Source organism: Gastrolobium bilobum, unplaced genomic scaffold (genome assembly GCF_033153095.1).
Source record: "Gastrolobium bilobum isolate Gb01-03AN ecotype WA unplaced genomic scaffold, APGP_CSIRO_Gbil_v1 utg22961, whole genome shotgun sequence".
Taxonomy (NCBI): Eukaryota; Viridiplantae; Streptophyta; class Magnoliopsida; order Fabales; family Fabaceae; genus Gastrolobium; species Gastrolobium bilobum.
In genome coordinates this window covers 187,200-213,069 of record NW_026897314.1, presented here as the reverse complement: position 1 = coordinate 213,069, position 25,870 = coordinate 187,200, and the positions used below count along the sequence as shown (strand labels likewise).

At 32.4% G+C, this 25,870-nt stretch overlaps 3 protein-coding genes across 3 annotated transcripts; all 3 read left to right on the top strand.

Annotated features, from left to right (window-relative positions):
- Window positions 1-1,360: 1,360 nt before the first annotated feature.
- Window positions 1,361-3,288, top strand: LOC133305912 (glucan endo-1,3-beta-glucosidase 8-like). The gene is made up of 2 exons (XM_061506163.1): window positions 1,361-1,710; window positions 2,169-3,288. The coding sequence occupies exons 1-2, from the start codon at window positions 1,361-1,363 to the stop codon at window positions 3,286-3,288; spliced, it is 1,470 nt and encodes a 489-aa protein (XP_061362147.1).
- Window positions 3,289-4,774: 1,486 nt separating this feature from the next.
- On the top strand, window positions 4,775-7,432 carry LOC133305929 (uncharacterized). Its single transcript, XM_061506191.1, has 4 exons — window positions 4,775-5,860; window positions 6,001-6,219; window positions 6,398-6,489; window positions 6,715-7,432. Exons 1-4 carry the CDS (start codon window positions 4,775-4,777, stop codon window positions 7,418-7,420), a joined length of 2,103 nt encoding a protein of 700 aa, XP_061362175.1. The 3' UTR covers window positions 7,421-7,432.
- A 7,349-nt stretch (window positions 7,433-14,781) lies between these two features.
- Window positions 14,782-19,374, top strand: LOC133305921 (uncharacterized). Its single transcript, XM_061506179.1, has 3 exons — window positions 14,782-15,430; window positions 18,290-18,545; window positions 18,669-19,374. Exons 1-3 carry the CDS (start codon window positions 15,122-15,124, stop codon window positions 19,046-19,048), a joined length of 945 nt encoding a protein of 314 aa, XP_061362163.1. The 5' UTR covers window positions 14,782-15,121; the 3' UTR covers window positions 19,049-19,374.
- Window positions 19,375-25,870: the final 6,496 nt, after the last annotated feature.

The following is a 25,870-nucleotide window of genomic DNA, read 5'->3' as shown; positions in this document are numbered from 1 at the left end:
AGAATATATTGTTAGTGTTTTTCATCCTTAAAATTAACAAATAAAGATACATATATATATATATCTTAAACTTTTAATAAGTTAAGATTATAATTTATTTTTAGTTAAATAAATAGTATATACACTATTATTTCTAGGCTTTAATAGCCCTTCAGTTGCTGCAGATCAGAAAATTTACAGCAACACTTACTTTCATTGGGTTCTGTATCCTTTTTTTTTTTTTTTTTTTGCTAATTTCAGGATTTGGCTCCGTATCTTATTATAATATATTTGCTGCAAGTTTTTTCATCAGTATTGACAGCAGAAATGAAGAACCCTTATTTCTAAGTACATTTAGTGAAGTGTTGAAGGACTTTTGTCCAATCTGTGGTCTCTCAGGACAGGCAATTGAGAAACAAGAAATACCCAATGAGGATAACACGTCCTTCTTCTGAGTCCTGAGATGCTATTTGATTTTCTATATTTGGAAAATTGCAAAAAATGCAATCCTTAGACGTAAGCCCTTTTATTAAAGCAAAAGGCTATGCTTTGTTAAATTAAGATATTCACAAAGGAAGCAAGACAGGACAATAGGATAAACAAGGGTACACGTAAATTCAAGGTGTAAAGTTTGATATTTGACGACTCTGTCCCTCTTCTATTCTGGTCAATTACTAGTCAATGCATTGTCCTCCACCAAAGTTTCTTGTGTCCCCATTGTGCATGCGTTTGTTTACAAGCTCCCACTTTGAAAGCACCACCACTACTATAGACTATAGTTGAGTACGTAATAATAATAATAATAATAACAAATTGATTATTGTTCTTTATTAATAGTTGAGATTTATCATTTTACTTTATAAATGAATCTCATACTTTAGCAGAAGATCAAATCTTGTAGAATATTGTATCTTTAAAGAGCATTTAATTGGTTACTTTATTATCTTATGGCCTAAATGATCTGTGATATGTGTGTGCTGGTAGGGTGAGACACATGATTGGCCTTGCAAAAACTCCTTTTACAATTATCATGTTGATGATACAAAGAGGTTAATACTAATGCAACTCGTGCTGGCACTATAACTGAATTAAGGAACGAATCTTTGTTCCATTTCCTGCTTTTTATGTTATTGTAAAAAATTCAAAATTCTAGCCTTTGTTTTACCTTCTATGTGAAGGCACTGAAACACACGCACAAAGAAAGAAAGAAAGAAAGAAAGAAAGCCCTCAGCATCTATAAATTCTGGTATCAAGAATCATACCCTCCCCTTTCTTTTTCTTATATTTGATTGACTCCCATTTATTTGGGTTCTTTTCTGTCATTATTCTTGAATCTTTGCTAGTCTCGAGGCAGAGAATTGAGCATAGGAAAAGCCATAAAATGGCACAAGAAAAGGAAACCAACGTTAGGTACCTAGTGGCATTTCTTCTAGCTTTCTTAACTATGGTCTCGTGTGGCTCTGGGGTTGGAGTGAACTGGGGAACCATGGCAACACACCAGCTTCCACCAGAGAAAGTGATTAAGATGCTTCAAGAAAATGGTTTTGATAAATTGAAGCTGTTTGATGCTGAAGAATGGATTATGGCAGCTCTTTTGGGGACTGATATAGAGGTGATGCTGGCAGTACCCAATAACATGTTGGAGGAGATGAGTAAGAATCCTAAGGTTGCAGATTCTTGGGTTGATGAAAATGTCACCAGTTACTTGTACCCTGGTGGACTAAATATCAAGTTAAGTACTTGTTTGTACAAGTATATTCAACATTCTTGATCACATTATATCTTGCATTTTTATTTTTATTTTAATTTACTTATTCTTTTACTCAAGATGCTGCTAGCTTGTCTTTCGTTTTTCTTGGTCAAATTATTGTTAGTTATGTCTTTAATTTTCTGAAGGCTGGGGGAGTTGGTACCATACTTCTTGGAATGCATATTCTGTCTGTAATCTTTTGCATCTATTCATTAGCTTCTTGAACTAATACAATAAAACTAGTGTTTCAAGGAATGTTGATAAATCAGAAGCCTGCTAAGGTGCCTCAATTAAAGGAGTTTAAATAGCAGTCTTTCTTCTACTGTACTTTATGTTCTTGTTGATCTTATACAAGCTTCTGTTGTATATATATATATATGTTTGAAGTCATATTTTAACTCTACTTCGTATCATCATGCTTATGATGTCAATTATGCAGGTATATTGCCGTGGGTAATGAGCCTTTTCTTAAGGAATATAATGGCACCTATTTACACTCAACTCTGCCAGCTCTTAAGAATATACAAACATCCCTTAATAAAGCAGGCCTTGGTTCAAAGATCAAAGTCACTGTTCCCTTCAATGCTGATGTTTACTATTCACCCGACTCAAATCAAGTTCCATCAGCTGGTGACTTCAGACCTGAAGTTCGAGACTTGACAATTGAAATAATCCAGTTCTTATATTCAAACAATGCCCCTTTTACTGTCAATATCTATCCTTTCCTTAGTCTTTATGGAAATGATCATTTCCCCTTTGATTTTGCATTTTTTGATGGGAGTAACAAGCCCCTTATAGATGGTGATTCACTTTACACCAATGTGTTTGATGCAAATCTGGATACCCTTCTGTGGGCTTTAGAAAAGGCAGGATATCCAGACATGAATGTTATAGTTGGAGAAGTTGGATGGCCAACTGATGGTGATGTGAATGCTAATGTCCAGAATGCAAAAAGGTTCAACATGGGTTTGCTTAAACATGCTCTGAGTGGAAATGGTACCCCTAAAAGGAAAAGCAAAATTGACATTTATTTATTCAGCTTGATTGATGAGAATGCTAAAAGTATTGCTCCTGGCAACTTTGAGAGGCACTGGGGAATTTTTGAGTTTGATGGGAAGCCAAAGTATGAATTAGACTTAACAGGTCTTCAAGAGAATAAGGGTTTGGTTCCTGTGGAGGGTGTAAAGTACATGGAAAAGCAGTGGTGTATCTTGGATCCAGATGCTACAAACTTGCACTATTTGTCTGATAGTATTGACTATGCTTGTACCCTATCAGATTGTACTGCTCTGGGCTATGGTTCTTCTTGTAATAGTCTAAGTCTCCAAGGGAATGCATCTTATGCATTTAATATGTATTATCAAGTTAATAACCAGAGGGATTGGGACTGTGATTTCTCTGGTTTGGCTATCTTAACAGATGATGATCCATCAGAAAAAGGGTGTCAGTTTCCTGTGATGATCTCTCATGGTTGTTCTGCTTTGATGCAGCATGAAGGGCTTTCAGAAATCCTAATGAAAGCTTTTGGTATATCTATTTTTCTTGTATTTTTACTATAGCCAAAAAGAAGCCAGGAGCACTAAAAAATGTGTCCTGGCAGATTTGTACTATATGTTTTTGAAGAAATTTATATTCGTATCAAACAATTTCGGACACTTCCCTCTTGATTTTTTATTTTTTTTTAAGGATATAAAACTTAATAGTTAAATCTCCACTTACCTTAACTAGGTGAGCTAAGTTCAAGTGGCTTTTAGCACATAAAATATAAAATGTGTGAGTTTGCTTGCAGCTCGTGTATAACTACTAGGCCTAAATCATGTAGTTTTAAAAGCTAACCCTAGTTATCATAAAGGTTTTTCCAGGTTGACAATGGTTTGGTTACTATTTATAACAACCTAAGCCCAACTAGCTCAAAACAATTGTTAGGTCAAATGCCGTTGCCCCCAAAAATTAATCTGATTAACAAAGTGTCCTTGTGCAAGGAACATTTCTTGGTTCGTAATTCAGGGAGATGAAAAATGAGACATTTACCAATAAGACCATGCTTGTTTTATACTCAGCATGAGATTAAAATTGATTTTTACCATATATTATTTAGATTTATTTTTTCTGTAGTGAATGTACATAAGTTATTTATATTGAGCTTAAAATGAAGTTGTTTTAAAACAAAAATCAAGGTATTTTTGTAATTGTAGTTTATTTCAAGGTTATAATAGTTTTTTTCATTATAATTTTTTAATATTTCAACCCAAAACGACGTTGTTTTGGTAATGAATGTAGAGAAGTTATCTATATTCATTATCTACATTCACTATAAAAATATTAAAGCCATATTATTTTGAAAAAATATTCAATTTTTTCCCTTGTTTTAATAAAAATATTTAAAATTTGCAAATATATGATCAAAAACTCAAAGTTCAAATGTCACAATTCACATTTTCAGCATAAAAATTATGGGTTTCATTTTTTTTTGCAGCTGTGATAAAAAGATATATCTACTACAGACACATTCACCAAAATTCGCCGATTTTTTTTAAAATCAAAATCCAACATTAGATTCCGATAAAAAAATGTATATGTGGTAGACAAAATATTTATGCTGCAAGGCAAAAATACTTTTGTCATCCCACCAAAGAAAAAAAAACCTTGAGAGTGCATCATCAATATTATGATTTTAGCTTACTGTTGGATTAGAAAATGGTTAGGTTACGTTTTGTTCGTATTTTTATTGGAAAGAAAAAAAAAAAAAGGTTAAGCAAGAGCAAATAATTTTGAACAGGTTGAAATGGACATTAATTGGACATCGAAGACCTCAATTAAACCCGTTAAAATTCGCAACGGTAACGTATTGGTGGGGAACCTTAATTCAAAAAAAAAAAAAAAAAAAAACGATACATCACGGACAGAAGGAGTAACGGACAAAAATTTGAATTCAAAAGAGAAAACATGAACCTCTCTCACACTCGTGTCTCTCTATCTTATACCAGTTAAGTTGACACACACACTCAGAGTAATTCGAAGCAGAAGAAGAAGCAAATAGCAACAATGGCTTCCCTAACCCCAGGAATTCTTCTAAAAATGTTGCAGGCAATGAACTCCAACACACGCGTCACCGGCGACCACCGTTCCCCACTCCTCCAGGTCATCGGCATCGTCCCTGCTCTCGCCGGCTCCGACCTGTGGTCCAACCAAGGGTTCTACCTCAACCTCTCAGATTCTCTTAATTCCACTTATGTCCTTCTCTCACACCCTGACACCGACCTTATCCTCTCTAACCGTCTCCAGCTAGGTCAGTTCATCCACGTCGACCGCTTCCACTTCGATTCCCCACTCCCTTCCGTCTCCAACATCCGCCCTCTCCCCGGCCGACACAACAACTTCCTCGGATCCCCCGAACCACTCGTCGCCCGAATGTCCCCTTCTAACCGCCACTTCATCATCCAACCCCTCTCCGATTCCGATTCCGATGACCCCCTCCCTCTCCATCTCTCCAACAACAATAACAATAATAACAACAATAACAACAGTAACAACCAACCTGAGGTTGTTAGGTCAAGGCAACCTCTTGCGCCACGTGACAATCTGCCTCAACCTCAGAGATTCTCATCTCCGGCGACGGCCAAGAGATCCCAATCCGCCGGTAGGAACAAGAACGCTGCGGCTGCTGCTGCTCCTCCGGCTGAGAGGGATCCTTCGCCTGCTGCCGGAAAAGGGAAGAGGTCGGCGTCTCCTGTGCCGTCCAAGTGTGTGGTTCCCAGCTTGGTTTCTGCTCGCGACGAGAACCGGAGAGTTTCGAAAGAGCCGGCGATTATCGTGCCGTCGAGGTACCGGCAACCTTCTCCCGGTGGGAGGAAGCAGCCGTCGCCGAACCCGCGGAGGGCTTCGCTTTCTCCCGGAAGAAGGTTGTCCGGTGGTCTCAAGATTTCACCGGCGATGTTGGATTCCGCCGGTAAAAAGAAAATGGTAGCAGGAATCTCTAAGGTCTCTGATGCGTTGCTGGTTGGATCAGCAAAGACTGTTAGGAAGAATTGGGATGAGCAACAAACAGCACCATCATCCCTTGAAGTTGAACACAAAGAAGTGAGTGTGCCCAAAAACAAGGTTAACCCACAAGCAATTCTGCGTACACAGGTAATTATTTAAATAAGTAAACACCAAAGTGAGTTGAATCAACTTTAAAATAGTGAATTGTAAAATTGCATACAAATTAGATCTTGTATTTTGTTTTTATAATGCACCTCACTTTGTTGTTTTTTGTTGTAATTTGCCAGGCTGCAATGTCAAGGAGATTAAGTGATGTGAATGGTCAAAATTCCGGTAGCAATGATTCTTCAACCAATGAGAAAACTAAAGCTTGTTCTCCCAAAAGTTGTCTGGCCCAAGAGAAATCCAATTTAGCAGATCTGGGTATCACCGTTCATGAAAAGAAATGGACTGATGGAAGTGTTCCACTAGATGCGGTGTCTGCCAAACTTTCAAGGCTTGGAAAGGTATGAATTTTTGAAATTTAGTACTTCAATGGAATTTAGACATAGTAAAAACAGGATTTGGCATATTATTATCTGTTCTAGCTTTTGCATCCAAACCAACGGATTTTTTACATAAAGTGCAGCATTTAATTTGGTCGTTTGACTCAGTTTGATAACTCTTCTTATCAACTAAATTCAGGAAGCATTGCAAAGGAAAATTCTTGCTTCTGCAGCTGCTGCTGAAGCATTAGAGGAGGCCAATGCCACTGAATGCATTCTAAGAAATTTAAGGTAATAGTCACACTTGGACCTGAATCTTATATTGGAATAGAGTCTATTATATTCCAAAAATTTGAATTCTATTGGCAGTTTCAATTTTTGAACCTTCAATAGAAAAGTCCATTTTCTATTAAAGGGTGTCAAAATTCATATCTTTTTTGTACATATTTTACTTCCTCCTTAACGGCTAACATTGAATAATACATTTTTATTTTATGTTCTTTCTGCCTACCTCAGCATGTTTTCAGACCTCTGCTCAGTGTGCCAGGCCACAAATCCCTTGCCAACCATAGACAGATTTTTTTCTATCTATGATGATGTTGTAAGATCAATTGCAACGGCTGAGTCCGTTGCCAACAGTCACAATTCTGAGAAACCTGATGACAGTGTTCCAACAGAGCAGACAAAATCACTCTTTCTCTGGGTTGAAGCTGCCTTGGCCACTGATCTTCAGATAGTATCCCTTCTTAATGGCACTGACGCTGATTATCCATCAACACTGCAAAAGAACAAGTCAAAAAGACACTCTCTTAGTGCAGCTAAGAACCATCTGAAGGCTTCTTCATCCCCACAATCTAATTTGAGTGCTGGTGTGTGGACAAGAGGTGGTGGAATGAAAGAGACAGTGGAGCTTGGAACAAATTTGCTCTCTGAAATGCAAATGTGGTTTCTACGTTTTGTTGAGGAGTCCCTTGATGCAGGATTTAAAGTGTTTGGAGAGTGTACTACTGATGGGAAAAAAACATTGCCTCTGGATGGTGGCTCCATTGCTGTTGTTTTATCTCATTTGAAGCGTGTAAATGCATGGCTGGACCGCGTAGTTTCCAAAGGGAATGACTCACTGACAGTTAAGATTGAAAATCTGAAGAGAAAGATCTACGGTTTTGTTATTCAGCATGTAGGAACAACTTTTGATAGTTCCGTATCCCCTGCTTCATCCTGAAATTCTGTTTCTTTTCTTTTTCATTTTACTTCGTATTTGGACTTTGAAAATGTTGAAAGGAAGATGCTTCTTCCAGATAGATTGCTTTGCATGCTTAGGACAATGATCATTGTTTCATTGTAAATTTGAGAAAAGGTGATAATGGATTGAGTTTTTTTATTATTATTATTTTGAACAAAAATAAAAATTGAACCAATTAAATTTAATCTGGATGGATTGTATGAGTTAAGTAAATTTTATTTTACCAACTCGAATTTAACCCAAACCATCCATGGGTTGGTTCAAGTCAGATGATCAAAATGATAATTTTACCAGTGGTCCATCCCCTATTTTGGCTGTCCCCGGAGTCGGGACAATCATGGTGGAAAGTTAAATTTCTCTAACAGGGGAACTTGTTGGATGATGGCTCTGTTACACTTGGACTATGATTTTTTTTCTTCTTAGAAACTTGTAGTGATGTTGGTTAGGTATACAGTTTAAGTGTTCCATATCTTTTAAAGTGTATTTTTGATAAATTGTAATAGTTGTGCAGCTAGATTCTGATCACAATAACATGTCAGAATCTTCATCATCTAAGATGGATTCTATAAACAAGAAGACTGGATGGGACTCCCTCAAAAACCCACATATTTTAGTTTTTCTTCCGCTTAGCTAAATATGTTTTAGCAAAAGCTAAAAGCTCCCAAATTTTTAGAATTCTCGTATTCATTTTCTAATTAGAGATAGGGTGTGTTTCAACATTACAGGGAGTTATATACAAAATTAGAAATAAATATAAAATATTAAATATGAAAATGAATTATCTGATGTGAAAAAAAATATGACATGGTCATGTGAGAATATCACAAACATAGAAAGGTAAATCAATGGTTATGATTTTGTAAGTACCTATTATAATATATTTTTTCTCTCTTCATTTATTACCATTGATCTATCTTTGTATGGTTATGACTTTCCACATAATCATATCATTCTTTTTCACATGAGAGAATCCAGATCCATTAAATATAGGGAGAGAAAAGAAAGTTTTTAGAAAGTTAAATCGACATTATTGGATCAACATAATCAATCTAACGGTTAAATAAATTAGAAGTGACATTGGTAATAATTTTTATTGGTAATAACAATATCTTATCTCTATTTTTTAAGTTTTTTTTAACTTTTGTTTTAAAATAGGGGCAGGTTATATTTATAAATTTTTTTGTTACAAATTCTTACAAACTACACTAAGTAGGACCGGTCCTACATTAATCACACAGTGTACGACCGGTCCTACTTAGTGTAATTGCAAAAAAAATTTGTAAACGGATCATGTCCCTTTAAAATAACGGATACCTGTTATTGAGAACTGGACATGGAAAAAGAATGACGGCATATGAAGAATAAATTTGCGGCATTACTCTCTGAACAAAACTCAGGAGGCACGAGCAATCCGATACCTAGCGGTAGTGCAATCTAAAAAGGTTCCCTAGCTACCCAAACCCGTTGGCTCAGATGGAAGGTGTCTGAGTTCCCTTAACCAATGGTCTCGAGTTCGAGCCCTGGGTATGAAAAAAACGGATTGGGTAGTGCTACCCCCGAAGGGACCGACAATGCACGGTTGGGATTAGTCTCACTCCCAAAGGGGTGGGGATACCCTTGAGTACACTCAAAAAAAAAAAAAAAAAAAAGGTTCCCCAGCTTTAAAATTAAAAAAAAAGCGTAAAAGTAATAGTAAGTTAAAACCGAAATTATTAAGGTGTTTCAGGATCATCATTGATTTAGTGGGACAAACCAATCAAAATCGGAGAGAGATATGTGTACAGAGGAAAGAAAAAAAAAAAAGTTAAACCATGTGTCATCTTTTTTAATAGAAGAATCATGTGCACCAAGAGCACTGAAAGTTCTCTCAATTAAAACGAATAATGACGCAATTGGATCAAACAATCATTCATTTCTTTATAGATCAAGTTTTAAGGATGCTTGACAAATCTCTACTATCCATTAAGTTTTCAGGTACTCCCAAACCTTATAAATCCTCTCAAAAAATTTCTAGAAAATGGGCGCTTCTCAATCTCAATGGATCTCACTGTTCTTTGATATTTCAAAGAACATACTACACAAGTTTAAGAACTAAGTTACTATATAGCTTAAAGCAAGGAAATGATCAAGAATGAAAGTAATCAATCAGTATAAACAAATTAGGTGTAAGAATTAAGTCTCAATAAATGACGAGATAGTGTTCTTGAACTTTTAAAGTTGCTACAAGTGTATTTATATATGCTTCCAGTAAAATATAGCCATTTACTTGGTAAATGTCAGGATAGATCCTGATAAATTGTTCCCGTGAGTTTATCCGGATAAATCAATTATTTATCCTAGTAAATGGTCATTTATCTAGATAATTTTTTTAATTTATCCGGGTTTGACATATATGCGTGAAGTTTTAATTTCTTTTGATTCAAATGAAATTTTAACCACTTGGACACATGTAAATTGATGATAAGAATGTTTATGAGTTCAAAACATATTGAAACCTATTAAATCAATTTTTTAAAGTATCATGTGAGTTTCATGCATCCTTTCACTATGCAACTTGAACAATGTATCATTTTTTGGTCCAAAATGGTTTCTAACACGTGGCCACATGTAATTGGAGTGTGAAAGCATGTTTATGAATTTTTATTTTTATTTTTGGAAATTACATGTTTATGAATTTAAGTCATGTTAAAACTATTGTGGTCCATTTTTGACATATCAAACCAAGAAATTCATACATTTTTTCACCATGTAATGTTAGAAATGCTTTAACTCATGGAATGCAAACTATCATATACCTTTATAATCATATTTCAAGTGCTAAATTAGTATTCTAACGTATTTTTGGACATAACTCCATTATTTGGTTCTTGGACACTTTAATTTGTTGGATTTGCTTCATTTTTTTTTTTTTTTTGCTTCACTTTTACATATGGTTGGAATGCATCTTGATTTCTTTTATATTACTGCTTGTCAATTTGCTCTTGAATCAACATATATTATTGTCAAAACTATGATGACATGACACCATTAAAAACGTCAACATTTGGTGCATAAGATCCATATCTTGACTTAATTTCTCGCCTATAATATACTGTATTGTGGTAATAATTTAATCTAGGTGTTATATTCATTTATTTCTTTATAGAGTAAGTATTTAAATTGCTATTTCCAAGTTATATATGAGATCAAGTTGATATTACAAAGATTTTGGATGTTACTTTCATCTCTTGTTATTTAAAAAAAACATTAATTTATTCCTTTTGATTTATCTTTAAACATCACCCTAGTTTATAAGTTGATGTTTAAGTTATGAAGCACTAACTCTATTTATCAAAATAAAATAAAAATGAAGCACTAACTCAATGTCCAAAATATTTTGACAACCAACTTGATGTCAACGATCATTTTAGATATTGACTTTTACTTATGTGAATATCTGTATCACTTATACAATATCATTATGGGAAAAATATTTATATTTGTACTGTAGAAAATATTTCTTTGTCACACTTCATAAAAATGAGTGAATTTCATTAATATTTCTCTCTATTCTTTTTACAATGGAATCTACTCACTTTTACTTTAGTATAATAGAGAAATATTTTCTATAATAAAAGTAGAAATGATTTATACCACATGTTACTCTTATAGCCAAGGATGTTAAAATTGAGATATTAAGTAAAATCGTAAGGGAATTAAAAAATCGTAAAATGTAAATTCGTAATGTAAAAAAAATCATAAAAACGTAAAAGCGTTTGGAATATTAGTAAAATCGTTTTGGTTAAAAAAATCATAAAAACGTAAAATTGTAGTGATAAATCGCGATTTTAACAAATGCTTATAGCCATTTTTTCATTCAACAATAAGCTTTTTTCATAAGTATGTTTTCACATGTTTATTAAATTTAATTAATAGAATAATATTTCTGCAGTTATTGCAGATAAATTATCTGCATTTATTTTCAAAATGACGTTGCTCTGGGATTGAAAAATTAAATAATTATAATTATAAAGACTATAATAACCCTGAAATAAATTAAAATTACAAAAACACAATGATTTCTGCCTCAAAATGACGTTGTATTAGGTTTACTGCAAATAAATTTATCTGCAGTAACTGCAGAAAAAGCGAACCCTTTAATTAAAGGCTTTCATTTTCTCATGTTGTATGAGAATTATATTATCATATTATGACTCAACTAGTGATGGGTCTTATACTTATTTTTTTTTTAAAATTGCATGCAAATCGAAAGTTTAGTGTTTTTTCCTTTAATTAAGGTGATCAACCAAAACAAATTAAAATTAAAAATAATTAAATAATCTCGAATAGTTTTACACCTATATCAACATTAGCTGGGCAATTATTATCAATGTGATTAAAAGGTGTTATAATTATTTTATGTCAATGCTCAATCTGAACTCTAACGATTCATCAACTAAATCACGAATTATTCACCAGTTTGATGAAATATACCCATGGAGTCAATTTGATGCGGAATTAATGCCAGATGTTGGCGTATAATTGGTTAGAAAGCCAATTTTTTAAATACTATTGGAAGGGGTAATATAAAATATGATATCATTTTTTCAATTAATTTAAAAAAAAAATTATAAGAAAAAGGGTATTATCAATGTAATTTTTTATATATACAATGTAATGTTTTTTATTCATAATGGTTGAACGTATAATTTTATTTTATTTTTGGTAAAAGAACGTATAATTTTTATTTAAAAGTGTAACTATACAATTCGGATGACAGAAAAGAAGATAAAAAACATATTGTGTGGTAGATATATTGAAGAGTGAGAATAAGCGAATAAGACACGAAATAGATGATGGAAGAATGATTCTTCAACATACAAGATCCTTAGAGAGAGGTTTCTAAAACTAAATATGATGACTAATTAGGGATATGATTAACTTACATCGGTGTAAGAATAATAAATCTTACACTATATTTCAATCATTGATTTTGGTGCATCTAATAGTTAAGATTTATTGGGACATAATAATTAATTAATTTTATGACCCAATAAATCTTAAAGTTAGATGCACATGAATCAATGATTAAAATATAGTGTAAGACTTTTTAACGAGCCCCATCTAATTAATTGGTTTCAAAATCTAATTCCATGATTATATTTAAATTCAAATTTTAAATTTGGAATTCAAAATTAGAATTCAAATTAATTTTATTAATTTAACATTTAAATTTTTAAGTTGCACCATGGATCAAGTCCTATTTGACCCGTGACGCATACAATTTTAATTTTATTTAAAAACTTTCTTAAGATGGAAATTTTACATATTTTTTCAAAATAATCCAAATCATAGTATGAATTACATGTGGTAAATTTTTTCATACAATTACTCTGATTATACTATAATATAAATTGAGAGAATCGATTGACATGTTATGGGAATGAGAGGAATTTTGAGCTTATATTTCCAAAAATTTAAAAAGAAATTTGAGCTTCCAACAAGTGCATTAAAAAATGTGTTATTTATTTTTGGAATCTATTTATCTCATGTTACATAAGATAATTATCTTATATAACATAGAAAAGATAATGAGATCTATTATTTTTTCAAAAATAAAATAAAATAATGGATCTCACTACTTTATCTCTTACATGAAATAATTATTTTATACAACATGAAATAAATTTTTATTTATTTTTAAGAATTAAGTGAAATTCACTTTTTTTTTTGTTTCACCGACAGGAGACTCGATTCTTCCTTTATAATTATACCAATAAAGTTTAGAACCTAAGTATTTAATGTTTATTTACCAGGCCTCTCAATATCAATTTATGACAATTAATGACACTTTTTAATCAATATTTCAATAGAAACTGGCAATTTATTGCGTGTATAATTGAATTATTTTGGTTGTATATGCCTCGAAAGTCAATTGTAACACTTTTATTTGAAAAGTAACTTTACTGAAAATTTGGTCATTGAGGAGCGTTTCTGAACTGACAATTAAGTGAAAGTGGAAAATGGCGAAAAGAAACAAAGAAACGGGGATAGAACTTACTCGAACAAGTTCTCGAGACCATGCATGCCGGCCAGATGTCTTCTCTAATTTTCCTCAACTGTGCGTTTTTTAGGAGGCATAAGGTACTATATTAGTTTGGTATTTTATTAGTATTATTATTTATAATTTTAATTATATTTAACTCTTTAGTGCTAATCAATATTTTTAACAGTTATTTACGAATAATTGTCATCCATGAAATTCACATGAATAGTGGAATATAAAAGTATTATGTTGTAGCTATATATATAGAAAAATATTTTTGCAATTACTGCAGATAAGTTATCTGCTTTTACTTCCAAAACGACGTCGTTTTGAGATTAAAAAATTAAAACTATAAAGACTATAATAATTCTGAAATAAATTAAAATTACAAAAATATCATGATTTTCGTCTCAAAACGACGTCGTATTGAGCTTACTGCAAAAAAAGTGAACCCTATATATACATGGGTTTGGTGTTTGTCATTTTAAATGACATAAGTTATGTCATTTTAGGAAAGAGATAGACACAAAAAATGGAAATCATGGGAGAGAAAAAGTGGATGGTTTTTTTTAATTTAAATTTTGAATAAAAAAAATTATTTTGTATCTCTCTCTTAAAATGACATAACTTTATGTCATTTAAAATGAGAAACATTTTTTTCTATATATATATACATATATTTAAAATGAGAGAATAATATTTCTCATATTATAGGAGATGAATTTTATCTTTTACATACATATAAAAGTGTATGAGGCCTCATATTTTTTTTTCTATCTTTTCTTTATATGATCTCACATAGATTCCACATACTATTATATATGTATAGAAAATAAAATTATCTCTTGTAACATAAAATTGTCTATCCTTTTAAATGACACAACTTATGTCATTTCACTCTCACAAAGAAGTGGGACGGGACCAACACATTTATTTTTGTTGTCAACTCTCTTTTCCCTTTATCTATCTCTTTCTTTATCTTAAAATAACATAATTTTACATCATTTAAAATAACACACACTTTTCCATCGTAATAAACTTAAAATAAAATACATGTATAATAGCCACAATGTAACAAGAAAATTTTAAATAAAAAGTGAATTGATGGTTAGATTGCGTGTGTTAATCTTCACTTACCAATTTTGAGCCTTCACATGTACCGCACTGACCTTACCGCACCCGAAAAAACATGCGCATAGAAATGGAAGTCTCATTGTTGACCAAAAAAATAAAAAATAAAATAAAAGTGCTATTAAATGCGAGAGATGTTGTGGAAGGAAACAGATATATATATCATCATTTATCGATCCTCGCCTCTCACCTCAACTCAACCTCGCACTTCTTCACCTTCTACGTTATCCTCTTCCGACACCGAAACGCGTCGTCGTTTTATACTCTTCGATCCACATTCCTCCTACTCCAACCCTAACTTCTCAGATCACCATCCTCTTCTAAACAAAAACCCTAAAATTTTCATTTCTTTATATCTTTATTTTCCCGATCTTGTCCCTTCACTGGAACTCTTCGTCTTCGTCTTTCTCGTGATTTCACTGTGGGAATTCGATTACGGTAACCAAACCAAAAATTAAAAAAAAATAATTAAATTAAATTGAAAAGAAAGAAAGGTTTTAGGTTGTTCTGAGCTGGGATTGAAAATGGTGGGAGGAGGAGGAAGCAGGAAGGATGAGGTTCCGGTGATAAACAGTACCAACGTCTTTGCAGCGCTCGGGAGCTTGAAGAAGAAGAAGAAGAAGCCCGAGAAGGAGCAGGGCTCGTCCAAGACCGGAGGCGAAGAGACCGAGAAGAAGGATGTTTTCTGGGCTCCGGCGCCGCTCACGGTGAAGTCCTGGGCTGATGTCGACGATGAAGATGATGACGACTATTACGCCACCACGGCTCCTCCTCAATCCGTTTGGGGCGCTCCGTCTTCTGAGACCGCGACTGAACGCGACGCCGCTCCAGAGGTGAAAATTTATTCCCTTTTTCCGTCTTGCTTCTAGCTTGCCTTAATTATTTGAAGTTTTTACTGTCGATGATGATGCTTATTAGACTGTATAATCCTAGCTGTGCCCGTTACTCTGGAATATTTTTGTGAATCCTTTAGTTTCAGTCTGGATGGTTTGTCTTTAACCAGACTGGGTATGTTGGATTGGTTGAGGTGTTTGGACAATGGACATCACCTCACAGCAATACAAAAAATAAATAAGTAAATAAATAAATTTAATGCATAAATATTTTGATGAAAGTTAATTTGCAATGAAATGCTTCATTGACTATGAGGTAAAGGGAAATGTATGTGTTTCAACAGGGACTGATCAGTTAGGGATTTCGGTTGTGTTGGTGTGTTTCTGTTTTGTTATTTTTTTTAACTTTCGGTTATATGTGGGGTTTTTTGAGTTGGATGGCTTTATATCTTTGGGGGGAAAGACTTGTGTTGAATATTGAATGATTTACTTGATTGGCATGAAAGCTATGTAACTTTCAAATTTAATAGATACGATGTTGAATATTCCATTAGTCTTGTTTGTTGATAATGATTATTCGAATCTTATTCCGGTTGTCTAGCTTCGCGACAACAATTATCAATCCTTGTCAAGTTGTCACATGTATGTGGTATGTTAACCGTTCCGTGTTTTGGCATATGGTTTTGCATGCAATTAACGACCTTGTCTTTGTCGGTTTCCTAATTTGATTATAATGGTATTAGGGTTCTTTCTATTAGGGTTCTTTCTACTTTCTCACGTGTCTGATCTTATTTTGTTAAACTATAACTAACGGGGAATATGCAATGTAGCCTGTAATCTGCATGATTTATGTTGACAGTTTTATGATTTGGCATCTGGTTTACGTGCAATTAATGACTATGTCTTTGTCAGTTTGCTGCTTTGACTATAACGGTACTGGGTTTCTTTCTACTTCCCATGTGTCTGATCTTATGTAGTCAAATTGTTATTATGTCATAACTAATGTGAATATGTAATGTAGCCTGTAATCTTCACGGACTGGCCTTGCACATTACACATTGATTATGGAAGTAATAAAAATAGCATAACTGGACGCATTGGAGGTTCTTTTTTCTTGGCCTTAATGACAAATAAACTGAACTTGTGTTTATAGGAATGATAAGATCACTCTAGCAAATGTCTAGAGTTGCTAAGATAGTTCTTTGTTAATAAGTATCAAGCAAGCTGATGTTGGCTAAAATAGTTGCTAAGCAAGCATCTCACAAGCTTTAGATGTAACCTTAGAATTATTTTAGGGTAAAGACTTGGAATAGTCATTACAAATTCCCAGATTTAATGGATTGTGATAGGAACCGGGTGTTTTATTACAGATAAATAGGGATAAACCCCAATTACAAAAATCAAAATCACTCACTGAACAAGAAAACACAAGATAGAACATGACAGAACTCTGAGATTTGCAAACCTCCCTGCCCAAAGGCCCCAAAACTGGATGAACCTTTCCCCTACCGTTTCCTCCCTTTTATCTTTGCTTCTAATTGTTTCCCGTTCCTCCCCACCCTACTTGCCACATAGGCAAGTTTGTTACAACCCAAATCCCTCTTCTGCCCCTTACTCCTATTCCCATGTGGTCTAGCATTGGAGCGCCCAACAAACTGCTCAACATTATTCTTGGGGAAACCAATAGGTTCTAAGGTGGGCATTGGAACATCTGCAATAGGGTCAATGACTTTGTGCTTAGTTGTGAAATTTATGAAGCCAAAACAAAAATTAGGCTTATTGTTCCTGACTTCCTGTACAATTTATGGGTTTACATCCAAAGTAAATGGAAATGAAGACTGCATGGTTTTGATAGTTCATATTTTAGGATTATATTGTCACTAATTGTATATCTAAATTTTAGAGATTCATGAGTTGCTAGTTTCTGTGCCTATGTGGATGAACTGGTTAATTTTGATAAAGATTGCGTCTTCTCCGATCAGTTGGATTTAAGATTTACATTGAACAGTTGGTGTCAAGGATGGATTGAAGCTGGCATCTTTACTATTTCGAGATAAAGGAAAATTGAAAATTTATACAAGGAAGAAAATATTAGCCTTGTTCCATTTAATATGATTCCTATCAATACCTCACCCATGATAGGTAGCATTGATGGGGTTAATACATTGCCAGGTAGGCTAGAAAGGCAGATAATGCTGGTAGAGATATTCCCTTTTTTGTAGAAGGGGAAAAAGTATTAAAAAGAATCCTAAATTGTCATGGAAAATTGAAATTGTAAATCCAATTTTGATTATATTTTTGATTTGTAATAAATGATCCTTGCCCATCCAGTTATTGTATTTTGCTTTTTGAGGAAGAGAATAGAAAGGGTATTATTCCAATAGTATTGTTGTCAAATTAGGAACAAGATTCCTGCAAAAAGGTGAATGTATAAAGATATATCGGGTTTTATTTTGTCAACAATATCAATCTCACTCAAATATGGAGCTTAAGCCAAGTTGATTATTACTTTGTACTCTTTAGTAAATGAGTGTCATCCAATGGAAAATCCATTCATGGGCTATTACCGGAAATAAAAAATATATATTAAGTGGCATATATCACTGAATAAAATTATCTGATTTGTATATGAGGTTACTATTGCCTGTTCATAAAGACATAAACATCAAAAGTCCAAGCATGGTTTTCTTTTTTTAAATTCAATTAATAATCAGTCTTAACTACACTTCTCCCCCGGGCGTGTGCATGTATACTTCTCTTGATGGCCATTAATACTTCTCTTGATGGCCATTATTGTTACATTGCATTATCATTGGTTTACATCCATAACCAGTAGATTTGATGAATATTTGAAACCAGGAAAGTGAGAGTGAGTTAGAAGGTCTCGATGATGTTGAAGATGATGCTGAGGATGAACATGAAAATGACTTAGAAATGCCAGCAGAAGCTGAGCCTGTTCTTCAAAAGCCTCATGAGCCGTCACTGGTTACCAAAGAAACTGAAAGACAACTTTCAAAGAAGGAATTGAAGAAAAAAGGGCTTGAAGAGCTTGAAGCTGTTTTGGCTGAGCTAGGATACCCACAAACTGAACGCAGTGGCCAGGATGATTCCCATGGTAATATAATGCTTTTATTCATATGTAAAATCTGCTTTCAATATTTTAGTTTTCTCAAGTGAAATATATAACTAACTCAAACTTTCTTACTTGGAATATTTTGTCTGGCCTTTGAAAATTTAGGTGCAGAGAAGAAAGAAGAGGATCGCAACGGTGAGGTGGAAAAGAAGGAGAATGCTGCTGGGGAAAGCAAAAATGCAAGAAAGAAGAAGAAGAAGGATAAGTCTTCCAAGGAGCAGAAAGAATCACAAGACCAGCCTGATGGTGCGGATGTTGGAAATACAACATCTGAAGCTGCTGAAACGGAAAAGGCTGAGGATGTACCTGCCTCTGATGTTAAAGAGCGGCTTAAGAAAGTTGCCTCTATGAAGAAGAAAAAATCAAGCAAGGAGATGGATGCTGCTGCCCGTGCTGCCGCCAGTGAGGCTGCTGCAAGGAGTGCAAAGCTTGCCGCTGCGAAGAAAAAAGAGAAGGGTCACTACAATCAGCAGCCAGTGCGGTAAACAGGCTGGCAAAGTATCTGTATCTCTTCTTGGCTGTTTATTTTTTATTTTGTCCTTTTCATTTCCTGTCTTTCTTTATCATATATGAGCATAGGCTCTTTGTTGTTTTGCAGATGCAAAATAAACATTGGAGCGGTTTTAGATATAAGTTGACTTTGAGTAAGTTTTTGTCTAATTTTACTTGGGGGGAAATAGAATTATATGTTCTTCATCTTTCTTTATCATATATGAGCATAGGCTCTTTGTTCTTTTGCAAATGCAAAATAAACATTGGAGCGGATTTAGATATATATGACTTTGAGTTAAGTTTTGTCTAATTTTATTTGGTGGAAAATAGAATTATATTTTCTTCATTTTTCTTCTGCGCTGGCTACTGTTTTATGCTGAATCTCTTTTTCTTTGTTCTTGGAGTCGTGCTCTAGATTTCAAGGTAATGAATCAGGCGTGTATGTTTGCTTCAACTCCACCTCCCCTCCCCAAACTCACGTTTTTGCATGTCGATGAATATCTAATGACGTTCATGAATAACTAGGTAATTCATCCGGATGTTAAGATGCGGTGGGATTACGTGATCAAATGTCCGAATTTGGGATGAAGCTCCCATGATCACGTTCAGTCCCCGTTTGAATTCAAGAGAAGATATTAGTTGGACTATAAATGAGTCTGCTTTGACATTCTGACAACAACTTTTCATATAGAGTATAATTAATTAGAGCTCGTTTGGATTTTTTTTTCCTCTCCAAAAGTTTTTTTTAAAAAAAAAACAAAATATATATATATATATATATATATATATATATATATATATAGTATCATTACAAACTAGTGTTTAGATGTTTACTTTTTAAAAAAGTCAAAAGTTAATTTATTTTTTTAAAATTCAAATTTATCTTAATCCCAATCAACTTCTTTTACCATTGTCATTGCTATCACCATTATCATTATTATCTTCGTCATTTTTGCTGCTACCACCCTATCATTGTTGCCATCATTACCCCTATATTATTGTCGTTATCATCATTTCCACCATCGTCTTTATTATCCTACCACCACTGCCATCACTATTGCCTTTACCCTAACCAAACTTACTTCCATGATTTGTTCTCATTTTCATTTTAGTAATTTTATGAATGAAAGTGTTTTTTTAATTTTAATATCTAAATACAAATAGCTTTATCTTTTGAAAAAGTCATTCTAAAATAAGCAAAAAAAATTATCCAAATGTGCCCTTAATTGGTGGTCAAACGCTCTTTCTCTGCTTCTTATTTTCTTTCAATTTTAAATAGTGCACGATATATATCTCGAGTCTTAACTAGTTACCGAGTTGAAAATTGTAATTATTGCAAAACGAATATAATAGCTCACGTTAAGAATATCATTAGAGAAAAAAATTTCAAACTAAATTTAGTTTACGTTAATCGATGAATATATCTAAAATGACAATTCTTATTTCATGCCAAAGGATATTTTTGCTACGCGTTTATGCGCTAGCATTATAGGGTACCATTTTAGCCGTATGTATTGACAAAAGTAATACTAGAGATCTATGTGTCATCATAAAATTAGTAAAAATTATTAAACTCCCGCTACAACTTTTTGAGTGCTTATGTGTTGAGCAATATTACCAAATTAGTTAATAATATTGACCATTAGCTACCACCACTATAGTACCAATGAACACCATTAACTATTGGCTAGCTCCACTATTTATTTTTATCACCACCACTCATTGTCACTAGCTACTATTATTGCTATCGGTCAATCAACCATGACGATCGTGACCTACATTCTTGAAATAAAATCATTAAATTCATGACAAATTTTTATTTTATTCAAATATTATTTAAATTATTTTTATCATGTTATTTGGTATGTATATAATTTTTTTATCTTGAAATTTTTTGTGAGTTATTTATATATTTTATTTAAAATTATGATTTTTAAGTTTGTTTTAAAAATAAAATAAAAACTAATATATAAATAAGTCAAATGGAAAAGAAAATAAGTTTAAAAATTATTATATGAAGTTACGTTAAAAGTGATATTTTTATCTATTTATCTATCTATATCATATATCGATATTATCTAATTCCCCCTAGAAAAAGATTAGCTAAGATAATCATATTAGACTGTTTATTTAGTGCAAATCAAAGATGGGATAAAATATGAATTTATCATATCCTTATCTTATTTTATTCTTAGTCAAACCTCTTACCCTATATATTTTTATATAATTTTTCCATCTAATGAGTAAAAATAAATAAATTTAATTGTGACCATAATAAAGAAAAAATTATGCTTGTTATAACAAGTGTCATGAGGTATACATACATGAACATTACTATAGATTAGATTAAATTAGATAGGTGTAATTTTTTTAAATCAATTTACTTGTAATTAACCATTAGTTTTGTGGTCAGAATTTTAATTAAGTATAGGCAGTTGAGTGATTAACCACCAGTAAATTATTAGAATTAATTTGATTTATATTTTAAAATTTAAAAATAAAATTTAAATTGATTTAGAAATATTTTTATTGTAAAAGTAAAATCAAGCCAATTTAATATCTTAACCAAATCAATTGTATTTATTACTTACAGTTGTAAAAGTATTTGAATGTCTAGTTTGGCGAATAAGAGTCTATCCCTCCTCCAATTGACACTCTCTCTTTTCTCTCTCCCCATTTCTGCTACGTCAACTCGATCTCAGAAAAAAAATTAGAACATGTTATGAAACAAATTTTTTTTTTCATAAATTGTTCCTAAACACAGAAATAAAAAAAAAATTGTTTTTTTTTTTCAAAAACAGTGCGAGGAAGCAAAATTATTGTCATGCACACCCTATATGTTATGACATTTTTAGTATAAATCAAGAGAAGATATTATCGTTTGGTGAACATGATAGGATAAAAGTAGGATATGATATGGGGCTAATAAGCCTATATCATGTCCTGTGTTTGACGAGCATCTAATTAGCAATCTGATAAGATTATGTAGAAGGAGAAAGAAAAAACAAAAAAACAATATATAATGCAATAAATACAAATATATTGGATAAAGTGAGGATATATTGGGTATCCAATATTAATATCATATCTTGTTGAATCCTAACCCAGCTCCTCCCATAGGATAAGAAATCAAGTATTGAATAGGAAAAAATGAGACAATAGGATAAACTAATCATATCCTATTGACCCACCAAACAAGAGATAAAAGTAGGATATGATAAATTATCCTATCCTATTTTCCTTATCAGGTGCTCCAAACAGACCCTAAATCAGTCTGCTTTGACATTCTGACAACAACTTTTCATATATAGTATAATTAATTAGAGCTCGTTTGGATTTTTTTATATTTTTGCTACGTGTTTATGCGCTCGCATTATAAGAGGCGTTTGGTAGAGGAGAAATTTTTTTTTATGCGGGAAATAATTATTACCGGAATATAGGGAAAAATATATTTTACTGGAATGTTACTAAAAAGTTATTTGGTAGATCATATTTTCTCGGAAAAATTAAGTTAATTTTACTAAGTTTGTGTTTGATTGGTTATGAAATAATAGTGAGAATGTGAAGTTATTTTATCAAAATAACCCAACCTTTTTCGCTTTTGGTAGACCATATCTACATATCGTACTTCCCCACAAGGTTAATTTTGTCTACTTTTTCACACTTTAGTTTTCCTTCCCTGAGCAGCCAACATTTCACAAATTTTATGGATTTACAATTTGTCAGACTGTACACAAGTTAACACACAAGAGGATTTTCTCGGAAACAAATTTGGCCGGGCAACTTTGAAGATTTTAGCTGCCAAATGTGGAAGACTTTTTTCCCCTACTTCGCTTCAGAAATAAATCGCGTACCAAACGCACCCTAGAGGATACCATTTTAGCCGTATATAACTATATATTGACAAAAGTAATCCTAGAGAACTACGTGGGCATTTTGACTAGGAGTGTTCGCGGTCTGGATTGGATCAGTTTTGGAAGCAAAACTCATCCGATCCAATCCCTTCGGTTTGATCATGTAATCATCCATTCGGTTTAGATTTTTTTTCAAATCTGATCCGATCCAATCCAACTTTTTCGGTTTGGATTGGATCGGTTTTCGGTTTTTTGAATATCTTAAAATTAGTTTCATGATTCTTGTGCAAATAACATCTTTTGTATATATTGGCTTTGTAAAAAAAAAATTGAAATACAAAAATATCAGTAAACAATACTATAGTTGATGAGACGTGACTAAGTTTTTTTTGTGTTTAGTTGATGAGTTAATGAGTCTTGAGTTTAGAAATTTTTGGGCTACGATTGGAGAAAGGTCAAGTAGGTAGAGAATAATTAATATATTGGATCGGTTTGGATTGGATCGGTTTTCATCAACCCATCCGAAAACCGATCCAATCCAATTAAAATTTGCGGTTTTCTTTCGGTTTCCGATTTTTCGGTTTTCGGTTTATTCGGTTATCGGTTTTTCGGTTCGGTTTTTGCGGTTTGAATCGGTTTGGATCGGTTGATGAGCACCCCTAATTTTGACCCTTTTTTCCTTCATTAATTAATTAATAACCATTTTTCCCCTTATTAAAAACTATCTACCAATCTGTCACTCTTTAATCGATTAACTTGAAGATTTAATCGATCAAATGGTCAAAACTGGCAAAAATGATTGACTTGAATATTTAATCGATTAAATCTTCAAGTTAATCGATTAAATCTCCCAACAGACAAAAAAGGTCAAATCTCCTCCATAAACAAAAGCAGATTCCATGCATATGATCCTATTGTCAACCTCGGAACGATGACAGTGATCAAGGCGAACAACGAACCCTTCCCGTCTTGCATATTCATCATAAAAATACTTAGAAGAATCTTCAATCAGTTTTTCATGTATTGGAGGTTATTTGAATTTTGAATTTAATGTAATAGGAGTTAATTGCGAGTTGTATTTAATATGACAAACTCGTAAAACGGCAACTCCTAATAAAACGCAATCAGCTCCCATTAAATACAAAACACAATCAACTCCTATTAAATACAAATCGCAATCAACTCCTATTACATTAAATTCAAAATTCAAATAACCTCAAATACCGTGTTTGTCTCATTCAATCAATGTTTTCACGCTCATTTGAGATATTTAATCGATTAAATATAAGTTTTAATCGATTAAGAGGGATATTTAATCGATTAAATTTTCAAGTCAACTATTTTTGTCAGTTTTGACCATTTAATCGATTAAATCTTCAAGTTAATCGATTAAAGAGGGACTGATTAGTAAATAGTTTTGGATAAAGGGTAAAATAATTATTAATTAATTAATGAAGGGCAAAAGGGTCAAAAAGCCGAACTCATCATAAAATTAGTAAAAATTATTAAACTCCCGCTACAAAATTTTGAGTGCTTATGTGTTGAGCAATATTACCAAACTATATTAATAATATGGACCATTAGCTACCACCATTATATTACCAATGAACACCATTAACTATTGGCTAGCACCACTATTCATTTTTATCACCACCATTCACTGTCACTAGCTAGTATTATTTCTATCGGTCAGTTAACCACGACGACCGTGACCTACATTCTTAAAATAAAATCATTAAATTTCATGGAATGACAAATTTTTATTTTATTCGAATATTATTTAAATTATTTTTATCATGTTATTTGGTATGGATATAAATTTTTTTATCTTGAAATTTTTTGTGAGTTATTTACATATTTTATTTAAAATTATGATTTTTAAGTTTGTTTTAAAAATAAAATATAAACTAATATATAAATAAGTCAAATGGAAAAGAAAATAAGTTTAAAAATTATTTTTTAAAAACAAGTATATGAAATTATGTTAAAAACTATATATATATATATATATATATATATATATATATATATATATATATATATACGAGGTTTACATTTCTGCAGCTGCTGTACGTGCAGCAATCAAATACTTGCCATATATATACTTACAAACATTAAATGTGGAGAATCGTACCTATAATACAAAGGATAAAAGCTTTAAATGTGAAGAATCATAACCATACACATGTCATTGCTGTACGTAAATCGGCTGCAAAAATAATTTTACCTATATATATATATATCATATCTCAATATTATCTAATTCCCCCTAACAAAAGATTAGCGAACATAATCATATAAGACTGTTTATCTAGTGCAAATTAAATACGAGGTAAAATATGAATTTATCTTATTTTATTCTTATTCAAACCTCTTACCCTATATATTTTTATATAATTTATCCATCTAATGAGTAAAAAAAAAATATTAATTGTGACCTAGTATATGAAAGATAATAAAGAAAAAATTATGCTTGTTATAACAAGTGTCATGAGGTATACATACATGAACATTACTATAGATTAGATTAAATTAGATAGGTATACTTTTTTAAAATCAATTTACTTGTAATTAACCAATAGTTTTGTGGTCAGAATTTTAATTAAGTATAGGTAGTTGAGTGATTAAACCACCAGTAAATTATTAGAATCAATTTGATTTATATTTGAAAATGTAAAAATAAAATTTAAATTGATTTAGAAATATTTTTATTGTAAAAGTAAAATCAAGCCAATTTAATATCTTAACCAAATCAATTTTATTTATTACTTATTACAGTTGTAAAAGTATTTGAATGTCTTAACTTAACTCTGAAGGAGGAAGTAGTTCGGCGAATAAGAAGATGCCACGTCATCATTGATAAGTCACAGACGGTGCATTCGGTCATCGCCTATCCCTCCTCCAATTCCTACTCTCTCTTTTCTCTCTCGCCATTTCTGCTGCTTCAACTCGATCTTTTGC